We start from the raw sequence: 14,618 nt of genomic DNA, 5'->3' as shown, positions 1-14,618 counted from the left end.
CTGAGATAAAGTAATGATCTCTCCAACAAGACACTGCTAATTCTTCAAGTCCATTGCTCTCATTTACATTGACTTCTGGTTTCATATTGTAACCCAGCAGTTGGGTTTAGGGAAGTAGGATGAGCTCCCCATTTTGACCAAAACTTGCCAATACTTTTTAGATTAATTAAAATCTGCAATTGAGTGTGATGATGATATGACTTACATAGCAAACAGGCAACCAAAAATGAGAGGATGTGGAGCATGCTGAGAAACCAAGACACAACTGGCTTTTGTTAGAGCTTCTCTGGTGAAGTCTCCAGCTAATTCACTTTGCAGGTATAGCTCACTTAGGATTAATATCTGTATAACAAAGAACACTGACAAGGCAAGGAAAATCTCCTCTCAAAATTCAGCAAATTTGAAGAGTTGGCTCTTACCTTGCAAGGCATAGGCTTCTTGAAGGAGATTTCAGCTTGAGTCCAAACTCCCTTTGGAGAGTCCAAGACAGACCAGATTTTCTCTTGAACAACATGATTCTCCTCAAAGATATAAACTGCAAGAATGCCACTCATCTTGAAAAACCCATATAAGGCATAATAAAAACGCAGACAAAACTGCAAGTTTCCTGGCAGGGTCGGGCCATACAGACGTCCAATGTACCCAGGCTGTGATGTAAACTTTGTGTTTGCCAACAAGTAATAGCCTGCAAGACAGCATCGTTATTATATTTAATATGGTATTAGCACAGCTGATTTGCTATTAAAGCAGCTTCTGTTATTGCATCAGACTTGGGTTATAAAACAGTTCCAATTGGCAAAAAATAGATTATCACACTCTGACAGGAAATAACCATTTTTTTTTCCAAAAGCATCCTGTCTGCTTCTAGCTAAAGTGGCACAAGTTTAGTGCACTAGCTAAGTTACCAGAAATAAGCACTTATCAAATTTATCCTGAAAAATTCCCTGGCTTACTGGCCTCACTGGAAAACTAGCCTTTTCAGGGTTACCACTGGGAGACAAAAAAAAAGAAGGGTGGGGCACAAGGCCTGTTACTCCCTACACCAAGTATAAAGAACTGAGACCTTAGTGCATATGATTAATAACCATGAATACTCTACACAGAGAGATGTCTGAATTTCAGAACTTATTAACAGTCTTTTCACCATGTGGTTTCACTATACAATATTTATGTTTTCCCTTAAAAAAGCAAACTATCCTAAGCCTAGAAGAGCTAAAAGGCCACTTTTCCTCTCTAAAAATAATTAATTAACTTATTATTACATTTACTTCCATATTTTTTTTGATTCATCCCTCCAGCAACTACAGAGCAGTATAAGTGAAGAAAGATACTCTGATTTATGGCCCTGCCTCACTATTCAATAGGTGACCTTCCTACTCTACACATGGGGAAGCACAGCCAAAGTTCCAGATAGGACCAAGCTGTGAACACTGATTTTTAATGGCAGAGAGTTGCACTGAGGTAAGCTAATCATTGTGCCAGTGATATTACTTAACAGAGTGAACAACGATACAATAGGATAACCTTAACCTTTTATACAACATTTATATATAGTTTGACTCCTCTAGGAAAAAGCAGTTTTGATTCACCAAATCCAGTAGTGTGGTCTCCTGCTCTATACACATTGCGCTTCACTTTCACTCTGCTCCATCCTGGGCCATCTTTGTGATCTTGGTAAAAATTACACAGATCTTCCTCAAAATTGCAGCCTGCATTGGCAGGATTGAAAGTTGCTCCTAAAAGAAATATGCATAGGTTCTGTTAGGATGAGTACAGTGATAAACATAGGTTTGATACAGAAGGATGCCAAAGCATACTTTGGTTCGTCTTGCTTTTCTTTACTGAAGGTAAGCATGTGAAAAGATGTTACACATATACTGTGCACAGACATGAAGAAATCAAACTATCAAATTTCTATTGCAAGTTGTTCTTATATTCTTATATTTTTTGCAGAAGCCAGGAGAAACCCTGCTTCATAGCCCCCCAAAAACACAAACAAGCTCCAGATATTAAGATTAGATTCTTCCTTCGGGATAGATAATTCACAAGGACATTCAGACCATTTGTTTTCATCTGCTCCTTCATTCAAAAGATTATTAGGACAAAACGAGTGTGTCCGTGTGCCTGTGTGTGCCCTGAACATCAACATTTAGTATTTTTTTTTAAAGAGCACTTATTAAAAATCCTTTCCATAGTTATGTGTAAAGTGTGTGCATGTGCACGCTGTAAGTAGGCAAGCAAAATAATTTTAGTTCCTGTACCATCTCATGGCAACTTTGCTCTGGAGCTTGCCTCACACAGTGCTAACACTGCAGTGAAAAAAGCAGAACCATTTATAGTAAAGTTGATTAAAAGCAAAACTAAGACCCTCCCCAGCCCTGCTGATGGCTCTCTGAAAAAAAGTGATTCTGCTGTATTGGCTATGCTAGTGAGTAAAACATTTCTACATCTTCAAAGGCCTCGCCAGTCTCTTATAGAAGGTGCTAAGGGAAGGAGAGGCACAACCCAAAGCTATCATGGAAATTTTGGCTTTGCCAGGAGCCCAGACACAGGACATTGTATACATCACTTTACAGCAGCATATATGACCTTTCTTCATGGAGATGAAGAGAGCTTTTTCACCAGTGGCAGGTACACAGGCAATTAGCTTTAGTAGAACAAAAATTGTGGCTTTGGAGTGATGCCTGAGGTCTTTTCAGTCTCAGGCCAAATCTAAGCCCTCCTATATGTCTTAACTCTTCCTGCAGCCATGGCCTCCTAGTTCTGCTTTCCTCGTTAAAGAAAAGGCAGCTGGAACACTACCATGTGGCATTAAACCCATATTTCGACTCATCCTTTGCTGAGCACGTTCAGTACTCTGGTACCTTTTTCTCCATCTGGCTAACATCAAGACTTCTGTTGAGCAAAACTTCCAGAAAAAAATAAAGAAAAAACTTAGTGTTGTTATATATACTGTGATGGCCAAATACAAGGTGAATGGAGAGCTCTTTCTTTTTAACATCTCTACTCAGAAGAACTGAAGATACAATAATTGATAAGTCTAAAAGATCAAACAGTATAAATTTTATTTCAACAAAGTATAAAGCAAATAATTTGCTTTCATTTTCCAAACAAAAAACCCAAAACAACCATAAAACCAACATTCAAAATCAAAGTTAGTAGGCGAAGTTCTAGATGAACCTATCATATTCAGAACAGATTCTGATTCATTCAGATTAGATCTGATTAGATCATCCATTCATTTAGATCTGAACTCCAGCCACTGGGGCAGAAAGTGCTTCAAAATTTATCCCATTTCTCAACAGATATAACTTATCTGAAAATTAAAATGGAAAAACAGACAAGCAGCTCCAACGCCATGAAAATTGCAAGCATAACTTAGGATTTTTGTTGCAAAATAAAGCAAATACCAAAAAGTTATTGAGGAGATAATGAAATAATGGATTTACTCAGCCAGGATATGTGGATTATTAATAATTAATGTATTTGGAATCTACCTCCTTCAGCAGTGATACTTCAGCAGTGGAGGCAGAGCTAGCAGATAAAAAAAGGGGGGGAAAACAGCCTCTTTTCCATTGATCACTTAGAAGAATTTGCGAAAATATTCAAACTTCTGACCAAAGGAATAGATGGCATCAGTGGGAAACCACTAATCTACTTCTGACTACTGTTGAGTGCCACAGTAAAACCTCAGCAACCAGCTACTGAAGAGGCTGCATTCACAAATGACAATGTCCTTTGTCCCAGGTGCCTCTACATCAGAAGTCACAGGGATTCAGGTGGTGTCTGCTGTTGTGAAAACCTAACAAATACCCAAAAAAACATACCCTGCCTGAGATGAGTAATACCTCCTGGAAGAGTGAACACAAGGAGACAAGGCTCATGTTTTGGCTCTGAAGAACACCTCAGGGCACGTGGCATGAAGGAGGCCTACACTGCCATTAATGAAAAGCCTATGCCATCTTCTTCCTCATACCATCACACCTAGGAAAATCCATCCTCTCTTTCTGTGACAAGCCTGCAAGTGGCAATTTCTCAACACCCATGGTGGAGTGATGCAAATGCAGCATTCAGTCCAGCACTCCAGATGCAGAACCCGGAGGGAAGGTCTTTGGAAAGGAAACATTAAGAATTGGTTTCTGAAAAATTGAATGGCACTGGTGTTATCTGCTGTTATGTCTTCTGAAAGAAAAGGAGCCCAGTGGCGCTAGTCAGTTGAAAAGGTAGCACCAAAATTGCAATTACTAACAGTTTTGAGGACCAAGGCAGAGGGGGAAAACAAGGGAGGTAAATAGCAGCAAGAGCTCATCATACCTGTCTGATTGCTGCAGTAAACCGGAGAGAAAGAAATGTCATCAAGGGCAACATAACCTCCCTTGGCGCTATTGAAAGCAACTTCAAATATTACCTAGAAATTATAATAAGTTGTTATTTGTCTGCCATATAGTCAGCAATAATTTTGTTACACATCTTTGAAATACAGAATTCTGACTGAATGTCCTAGACAGATTCCAGCACATCTCATACAGTACTTCAAGTGTTTGGACTAATTAAATTATATCACTTATTAGGGACGTAAATCAAAGCCTAACCTTAGCACTAGGTCATTGCTCACTCAAGGTCAAGGAAAAACCAAAAGGAATATAGCTCTTCTGCTTTATGAAGCACCACTTTTAAAAATGCATAAGGCTTCTGCCATTGTATTATACAATACCACTACTCACAATCATCAGTCCGTACTGTCTAGAACTCCAGTTTAATCTAGAATCTGTCTGGATTAAGAGCTAAAAATCTCCTATGTTCATTATTCTGCTACTAGTTTTCTGTAAATATCCTCAGACATTGAAACCCGTGACTTGACATTAGCTGACAGGGAAGATTTCCTGAACAGAATTTATTTAAAACGCAGAAAAACTATTGCTGTGTTTTGTTTACCACAAAGATCAAACAATGTATTGTATTTAGTCATTCCCAGGGCAAATAATTTCCTCAAGTAAGTGAAGGACCATCCATAATTCTTGAGGAAGTGTCTTAAATTTCTGTTGAGTATCAAAGGTCTAAGATACAGGAAAACTTTGAGAGCCACCCCCAGGGACAAAGGGAATTAAGGACAAATGCTTTGAGAGTGAGATTCTTTTCACTGAAAGCAACGCCTCTGATGTTTTGCCTGAGGATGGGAGGCAAACTAGGAGAGCTAGTGTAAGAATCCTGAGCAATCTCCTTGAGCCAGATGAAACACAGAGGAAAGCCCTCTTCAAGCAACCAAAGAATTTATGTATTGAGGTTTAATACTATTTCTATAAGATCTTCTCTGAAATAATTGCTGTGTTAAGTTACACAGAAATTCCTTGAGCAGATTAAAGTCCTGTCTAGCCCAGTGTCTTTTTTCCAGCAGAGAGCACCTACAAAAAAAACTGAAGACAATGACAGGCTTTCAGTTCTTCTTCTCTAACATTATATTCCTTGTGGATTCTTCCTTTCCCATTAATTTTTCTGATCAGTTTTTTATCTTAATAATGGTATCTATAATACATTGTGGAAGTGAGTTCTAGGATTGAATTATATATGAAAAGAACCTCTGTTCATTTTATTTTTAAATTGTTACATGGTAACTAAGAATTTGGAACAGCAATGTAAATTTTGAGAAACAGGGAACAGTTAATCTTTTCTGTGTCCTTCATGACTTTTAAGAACCTCTAACATATTATACTTCCATCTTTTTTTGCAAGTACTGGAAACTGTAATGATTTTTTTTTTTTTACTGAGAGAGCTGAAGTTGCATACCCTGGTGAACATAAGATTTCCCTGTGCATTTACTCAGTGGTACAACATCCTGTGTTTTGCTATTTATTCCCGTATGGATAGTTTCCAACATTCTGGATGTATTTTTGAATGCCACCAGGAAATGAGCGGATATTTTCACAAACTCAACAACAGTATTGCCAAGCTCTAAGTGATGATTAATTAATTTCCATTGATAACACTAGGACTGAGTTTCTATTTATGTAAATTTAGTTTCTATTAAATGAATCAGTAATTCACTTACCGTTCTGTATATGAAGCATTCTGAGAACTGCCTTCCTTTCCTGTGAAGTCTGATGGTTTAAATGGATTATCACTGACTTTACAGAGTAAAAGGCCTACGTAACAGCTCATGAAAATTAGCTTTGCACCTAGTAATTTCTGAAAATCTACAGGTTTATGGTGAATTAGCAAATAAGGTAGGTAGAATTAAAGCAAGTAGAATTTATTTGTAATCCATGTATTAGAAGTATATATATATAGAGAGAATATGTGTGTATATATATAAAAATTACATATGTATGTATAAAATACACATGTAAGTATATATTTATGTATATAATATACATACACTGTTTATTTCAGTCTTCTAAGTTTGGGGTATTTTTTAGAAAACACTAGAGAATAAAATATTCAATTTTTTCTGATACTCTTGAAAGTCATTATAATAAACATCAAGAACTGTCTTTCACATTTAAGGACTATTGTGCTTAGGACCCAAGTTTGGACTTTCTCTCATGAACTGCAGGATCTAAGTAAGGTGTAGACTAGACCTCAAATATTTTTTTAAATTTTTCTTACGCATTATTTTACAATACTCAACATTCTCACAAATGGATCACAGAGTCACAGAAACAGGGTACTGCGAGAACCTTGGTATTACTCGGCAACTAAAAATCCTCCCATCAGTCAGAATCTACAACCTCTCAAGATACTCTGATCAAGCACTAAATGACCTGGCATCAAAATCAAGCATGAGTGTGTGAAGTGATCCCTCCTTGACCTTTATGCACAGGGCAAAGGAAATCACAGATCACCACCATCTTCACAGCCATCTTTCAGATACTAGATGGTCCCTGCTATGTTCCTGGCTTGGCCTGAGCTGGTAATCATGTCCAAGGCAACCTGGAAGTCACAGCTGGACTATGCAGGAAGGATTGCTTTACCTCCATGGGATACGGCGCATTGAAGTCAACTTCTGCTAGTGCCCAGTCTGCATTCAGTGCACTGTCTGTTTTCCAGATCTCTTCATAAAAGCCACTCATGTCTCTTAGGTAAACAGTAAAAACAATGCTGCTTTCCTGCTTCAGTTGATAATAAAAAGATAAGCAGCCAGATATTGGGACTGTGGTCTTTGGTGAGATTAGCTGGGCCACTTCCTGAAAATCTTTGACATAAACAGAGTCCACATACATGTAGTGACCTAGAAACAGAAAAACATTTGGTATAAGGTCACTCTTTAAAAAATAACCACGTACAAGAAGTCTCAGCAGATGAACAGAGACTAGACATATATACCTATGAGCAACAATGGTTGCTTCCTAGAAAATTTCAGTAATTCTAAAACATTTTTTTCCCTCCCTTTTCCTCCTCTGTGCAACCCAAAATTGCTTGGCTAGGATACCACTGGCAAAATAGTCAGTCTCAGCTCTTTCTTTTTTAAGTCTTTATTATTATTAGAAATAATATATTTATCTATATTTGAAACATAATAAACTCTAAACTTTGGGAGCCATTCATAAATGGAAAAATGTGCAACAGCTGTATAAACTCCCTGATTCCTGATAGCTTGGTATAGTATTTAGTCCCTTGTAAGTGCAACTTTTACTGAAGCAATCCAAGTAAATGAACAAGATTATAAGCCATGTGTTTTGTCATCTTTTACACTGCAGTTGATTAAATATATGAAATTATTGTCAAATAGCTTTTAGTCTTTACATATCTGCTCAGTGTTTCTAGGATTTTGTTTACAAATGTCTTATTTTTACTGCATGGACCAGAGTTTTTATGTAAAATCCTTAAAGAAGTTTTTTGGGAGATGTTAATGAACAGAAAAATGCATTGCATTTTTGCATGATGGGAGAGTATCTTTCCATCATGAATATAAGCCAATATGACCTGCAGGATTTTCTAAGGGTACAATTTCTAAGTCTTTGATTTTGGGAGTGCTATCTCAATTTAAACAGGACACATCCATGTTCACAAACATGCTGTGCATTGTAGTTTTTCTTCTTCTGCACTCCCAGAAGCACAGCAACAAACAGTATTTGGTGAACAAAAAATGGCTCTTCACAAGTAGATAGCCTAGAAGATAGAAACGTCAGACTGGAGGGGTTCTTCAGCATGAACATTGCAAACTGTGCCATTCTGTTTGAGTGGGCACCACTACATTAATTACCACACAGCAGTCTCAGACCTTCAGATGTCACTTCTTGCTTCACTCTGGTAGAAGGAGGCGAAAAGACTTACTTGGCTGTAAGTCTCCTCCAGATTGCCCAACGCCAGTGACAGATGACTTCAGCAATACCTGCCTGCAAGATTCTCAGCTTCACTTTTGTTCTGCAGTTTTAGCACATCTCATAGCTTAGCTACAATCTTCCTGGATGATGCAACTTTGCAACATAATTCTTGCAAAAAGAAGGCTCTTCCATGATTTTAGGTTTCTTGAAGTCTTCTTAGTAAATGCTCAGCAGTGAGGGCTTAGTGTGTAATAGAAATGCTGTGGCTACAAGAAAACACACCCCTCCCAGTTGGGAGAATTTCCTTTCACAGTACTTATTTAATAGGCTGATCCACTGTCTGCTGTTGAAGTTGTGGTGAGTTTAAACTTCCATCAAAATTTTACCAGCCTTTCAGTACCAGGGGGTGATGCAGGGTTGGAAAGACACTCTGTACTCAACTCACACAATGGTGAAGTAAATAAAAAGGCACAGTGGCATGAGTTAAGGAAAGAGGATCAACCCTGCTTTTCATGAGACGTGATTTCTTGCACTGCCACAAGCATCATGCCAATCAAGACACACAGTGTGCAGCACCAGTCCAATGTCCTGACCATCACCTGCTGTGGTACTTCATGCAAAGGTGAAGTTATCCCACAACCTTCTTCACAGCTGTGTAAAAATCTCTTCCCTGAGCAAGGTGTCCAGGACAAACATTTCATACCAGCAAGTGCAGAAATTCCAATAATTCTTCCCAGCATTATGTCTCTGAGGGGCTGTACTAACAGCACTACATTTGACTAAGAGAAACAAAACTTCTAAACTGTACAGTTTCACCCAAGATTCTCCAAGCATGTTATAATAACTTAGTTTTCCTACTCAATTTTCTCAGTAGCCATTGGAAAGAAAACTCCTTCCAGATTTACAGACCAGCAGTACAAGAATTTAAAACTTACTGTGGCCCATACATTTAGAATACATAGAAAGTTGAATTTTCCAGCTCTCACATCCAAAATTTTACTTGTACCTCTGAGTACTTTTGAATCCTAGCAAAGAGTGTAACAACATTTTTATAAAGCTTACAGGCAATTTTGTGTGAAGTTCTGCAAAATCCCCCAACCTTTTTTCTAATCCCTTTTCCCCATAAATCACTCTTACCATCTCCACTCCAACTCCAGAAGGGAAGGAACTCACATAATAATAATTCACACTATGAAAGTCATACATGAATCACAGACTCAGACTTTTCCACTATATTTCTGCTCTACATGTATTGCTTACCCAGTGCACTGTTAAGTGTGTGGTCTTTGGGCAGGATAGACTGAGAATTGCGAATGTTCCCTCCACCAACAAACCAGTTGACGTTAGGATTCCAGCGGTTCACATAGCCACAAAGATGGTTTTCTTCAAAGTCACATTCTGCAATTGCAGACACCACCAGCTGAATGCAAACATTTTCATTACAGAAATAGGAAGAGCAAATTGCTAAGCACTGGCCTCACTTCACATATGGCAGAGCATATAATGCCTTTATTTATAGAACTGGACATAGCATTTAAGAGCTGGTAATAGAAGCAAACTATTCAAAATTTTGGTACTTTTTGGATAAAATTTTCATTTTCAACCTCTTTGGACCAATCTGTCTTTTCATCATTTGCCAGGATAGGACTGCTGTAATTTAGAACCAAATAAAGCAGATTTAAATATACCATGTCCTTATAGTAAATAGTCAAAGCAGAACTTTTACTTGCAAATCAGGGATGGCCAGAAGCAAAGCAGCATAAGTATTTCATAACAGTAATGCAAGTAATGCAAGTAATGCAAGTAATGCAAGTAATGCAAGTACTTTGTCTCCTTCACAGAGACAAAGAATTTTGACAACTTGGTTGGACTCCACCAGAGCTCTCCAGAAATGTGAAGATCTCCCAGCCTCCTAGACACTGGAATTTTTGAACTTCATTAAAAGTTTTTAGCAAATATCATGAGGAAATGGCAGTAAATGTAAAAAAAAAAAAATATATACATATATATATATATATCAGCAAAGTTTTTTGCCTGCAGCCTCAAGGTGACATTTGTAAGGAAGCCATGAGCAAGCAGAGAGCAGAAATAGTCTTGTAGCTGTTATGTCTAGTATTTGAAGCAGTGCAAAGCTTTTTAAAATATAACAGTTGTTCCTGCTTGAAAAAGAAATAGATTTGGAATTATATTGTTATATATAATATGTGTGTATGTATATATATCTATATATTAAAATACATATATATATATATATATATATATATATCACAGAGATTGGTGAAAAAACCCCACTTACTAGTTTGTGCACTCTTAGCTTAAAAATTATCTGTATTGAATATGGCAGTGTACTTTTCAATTATGAAAAAGCCATTGTCTTTTTTTTAAAGCCAGACCTTCCATCCAGTTTTAAAACTGCCAACAAGGCATTCTCTTCTATGCAGAGAATATGAGGATTGAGTGAAGAGTACTTACCAATACAATATCCAGAAGTTATTTTGATTTCAAAAACTGCTATACTGGCGGATTTATCTTGTCTCATTTCACCTTCCAGTACCAGCTGCACAATATAAACCAAACTGTCAATTTTAGGATTTCATTAGTTTAAATATTTAAACAGGATAAACAGGAGAACAAATTAAATGTTTCTTGGGGAACCATCATCTTTACAGTCAGGCGTGCTTTTGCTGAAAGAGCTTGGCAGAATGTATTAAAGATGGAGCCAGTGCTCTTCTTTAACCACAGAAGACATGCTGAAGAACAATGAGACAAGGCAAAAAATTTCCACATTACAGTTGAGAGTATGGAATTCCATATTCCTCAGCTGTGGTTATACAAGATGTTATTGTGAGTGATGGATGGATTCTGGGTAGAAATACTCTTCTGTCAGCATGTCACTCCTTCCAGAAAGGCACAGAGGGGAGGAATAAGCGAGAACAGATGTAGACCCAGGACCTGGGGATTTCCAAATCTGCCATATGGCACCAGCAGCTCTGCAGGGATACCAGGAGATGAAGCATCCTCACAGCAGGGCTCAGCTGGCCATGTGTCCTCATGAGCTGCTCCACGCAGTTGCTGGTCAGAGAACTGCCTTGTGCCAGCTCTGCTCATGGGTGCTAGGGACAGAGGGCTCAGCTGACTTGTGCTGCCAGCATTAGACATGAAAGCCAAGAATAGGGCTCAAAATAAGTTTGCATATATTAAAAAAAGAAGTTTGTACAGCCAAACATATGCCCAACCAGAAAGTCTGTGGCATCTTCTAAAACTGGGCTTACCTTATACTTGTTTGTGCCATTCGTTAAATCTAAGCTAGCTATGAGCCAGCTGTCTGACGGCTCGCTGGTTGACCACAGCAAACGATCAAAACTTTCTCCTTCCTGCCTCAAGTACAGGTTGAGCCTGGCAGGATCAGGTGAGGCGTCTGAAGTTGTCGCTATCTGATAGATCAGTCTGACACAGCTCCATTCCTCAGAGTATAGATCAGGGCTGGACAGCACTGCCTTCTCACCCTCATAAGACGTATCCACAGAAATGTAATGTCCTGGGAACAGACACACACCAGGCCAATAAATGTCAGAGGCTTTCCTTTTGCATCCCTGGAGAAAAGTATTTATCTAGGAAGGAATGGTAATTCTGGGACTAGGTCAGGAAGCTGAGACCACCACTCCTCTGGTAAGTCACTTAACCTTTTGGTATCCTACTGTACTCACACAAATGTGACTTCACGAGTCTCCCATCATGTTTAAACACAATTTTTATATTATTGGAAATTTTGAGATAGGATTATTTATCTTGCCTCAAAATTTTATTTATATTTATTTAATGCAGATTATTAAGTAGTACCCTTTGGAACTGATAGCTGTAGATAGACAATTGCATTGACAAGACAATTTGCACACAGAGAAATATTTTGCAGGAGAATTTAGTTGTTTTATTTTCATGTAGGTTTAAAAACAATACATAAAATAAGACATTGCAGATAAAAACTCCCAATGCACCTCTATTTCAAAGAATAAAACTAGAAAAACACTTCTAAGTAGTAAAATTAACAAGTTCAAGTCTGCTGATTAAAAAAAATATTGCAAAATGTAAAGCAACATTTAAACACAGCAGCAGTCCAATATAATTTTAAAATTACTCTCTGGGGCAAGGTCTAAAACTACCTTCCATATAAAAATGAAAGAGTGCAATGACAAGCTAAAAGTACATAAGGAGGCAAAAAAAGTGCAAAAGAAACAATGTGTAGAAAAATGAGGCAATGGTAAATAAATTATACTGAAGCATAAGCATGGTCCTGAAAGGTCTACTAAGACATCAAACCCAAGATCAGAAGAGTAAAATGGACTACAGGAGTCACAGAAACCTGAAATACAATGCCAGAACCAAGTGATTCAAAAAAAGAAAACTTAAAAAGAAATTTAAAAAACCCAAAATACCACAAAACTGTCAGACAAACTAGGACACCCATGTCTGAAACGTTACCCAATAGATTATCAGGAAAATGATCATGCTAACCTAATGTCAATGTACATTAAACAAATCCCATTTCTGAGACTAATTCTCATCACCGGAGCTGCAAGTATGAGTTAAAATTGCTATCAGGGCCTGTGTCAAATTAGCCCTTTAGTCAGCAGCACATCACACTTTCCAGAGAATATACTTGTTCTTTAATCTCCTCTCACTTGACCACAGAGCTTGTCAGTTTCCATGCATATGTAAATATTTTGGTAACTCAAAAATGTCAGCAGCCATACTGATGTTAAATACATTGCTTGCCTCTGAGGCACAAAAATCCCCTCCCAAATCCTGCCTGAACCCTCCCAATCTACCAAGACACCGTGGGGTTGATTCCCAGAAGTTCCTTTGTTGCATTTTGAAAAGTATTCTCTCTAAAGGAAAATAAATCATCGGCATGGAAGGTCACCACCCTCTCAAGGCAAAGCATATGCATAGTTCTGCTTTATGAGGTTCCCACAATCTTCTCCCATACACCCCAGGAAGGTGCCAGGAGAAGACAGTCACTCTGACAACACCTGATTCTTTGGGAACTGCATGTTACAGCATCCCCCTGCATCTGCTCCCTTTCTCACCTGCAGACACAATGCCCAGCAACCCATTTGTACTGCATACTTTGTTCAACTGATATAAGATAAATGATTGCTAGGAGATAGCTGCAGCCCTAAGCAGTGTAAGGGGCTGTGCAAATACAGAAAAGCTGCATTCTCTTTCCCTTTTTAGGGAATGGAATTTTTTTTGCCTCTTAACATGATTTCTCTTTATATCTGCTGTCTGGTTTTAGTCTACTGGGAAAAAATACGAAATCACTGGTAATGTACAAGTAATTTGTTACTGTAGCAGTATTTGAAAGAAAAATAAACACAAGAATAAATATTTTAAAATAGGCACCTAATGTGCGTGCCAAATACTTAATCTGCCAGTACGTGACATGGGAGCCCATAGCTTCCACTTTCATGCATTAATCCAGGTAGCTCACACAAGTTAGCACAGACAGCATTTATTTGCTGGCATATGCTTGCCCAAGGTACTCTATTTTCAGAAGATAGAGAGTAATCATCGAGACTCCATCAGAAGTCAAATCCTTAAATTAAAATATTTGGTTTTAATTGATGTAATTGATAATATTCTATTCAGATGAAGAATCTATATTTTTAGGTTAGCCTGAACTTGGATCATTTTACTTACAAAGAAACCTACCATTTGGAATCCATGCCTGGCAATTTCAGTTTAGATTTCAGCCCTGTTTTTGTCTGTACTTCAAGAGAAACCCCATAGAAAACAGATACTTCTTATAATAGTAATCTTTTTTTTTTCCCCAGAAATTAGCATTGACATAGGAAAATACATTCACATGAAGACCTCAAATTACCAGCTATGAAGCTTAAATAGTTGCCAGGATTTAAAACTGAATTATATGTAGACTAAGGTTTCTTCTACAAAAATAGTGGTTTCAAAGAAAACTTCTTATAATTTCCAATCAGGATGATTATGTCAGTGTAAATTTGACTCAGCTATCTGCGTGTTGTGCACTTGCTCTCACTTTTGTCTGATTCACCACAGGTACAAGAGCAAAGATCATGAACTCCCTTTTTAACTGGGAATGGGGGTTGGTTGCTTTTTCTAAAATGATTATAACTCTCCCGAAACAGAGTGCTCTCACTCCCAACCTAATAATTTTAGCTTCTTTTGAAATCTTAAATGTGTAATTGGCTCCACTGAAATTAATGTATTGATTGAGAGCTTTATGTGTAGGTTCAAATGCTTTGCTAATCAGGATCAGGGACTGTGGCACTTGGCAGTTCCAAGCACAGAAAATGCCAACATTAAATTTCTCCCAAATGA

General features: G+C 37.8%; 1 protein-coding gene across 4 annotated transcripts in view; it reads right to left on the bottom strand.

Annotated features, from left to right (window-relative positions):
* Positions 1-14,618, bottom strand: part of MAMDC2 (MAM domain containing 2) — a 57,253-nt gene that overhangs the window by 15,708 nt on the left and 26,927 nt on the right. For all 4 annotated transcript variants that reach the window (XM_072922465.1, XM_072922464.1, XM_030258058.4 and 1 more), the window contains exons 3-9: positions 11,534-11,799; positions 10,734-10,818; positions 9,522-9,659; positions 6,969-7,225; positions 4,315-4,408; positions 1,590-1,736; positions 420-685 (exon numbers count right to left, since the gene is read on the bottom strand). In XM_072922465.1, coding sequence (XP_072778566.1) covers positions 420-685; positions 1,590-1,736; positions 4,315-4,408; positions 6,969-7,225; positions 9,522-9,659; positions 10,734-10,818; positions 11,534-11,799 — 1,253 coding nt within the window. The remainder of the gene's footprint in view (positions 1-419; positions 686-1,589; positions 1,737-4,314; positions 4,409-6,968; positions 7,226-9,521; positions 9,660-10,733; positions 10,819-11,533; positions 11,800-14,618) is intronic.

Source organism: Taeniopygia guttata, chromosome Z, assembly GCF_048771995.1.
Source record: "Taeniopygia guttata chromosome Z, bTaeGut7.mat, whole genome shotgun sequence".
NCBI classification, from domain to species: Eukaryota; Metazoa; Chordata; class Aves; order Passeriformes; family Estrildidae; genus Taeniopygia; species Taeniopygia guttata.
The sequence above is the reverse complement of the archived record's forward strand: the minus strand, read 5'-3'. Positions and strand labels throughout refer to the sequence as shown.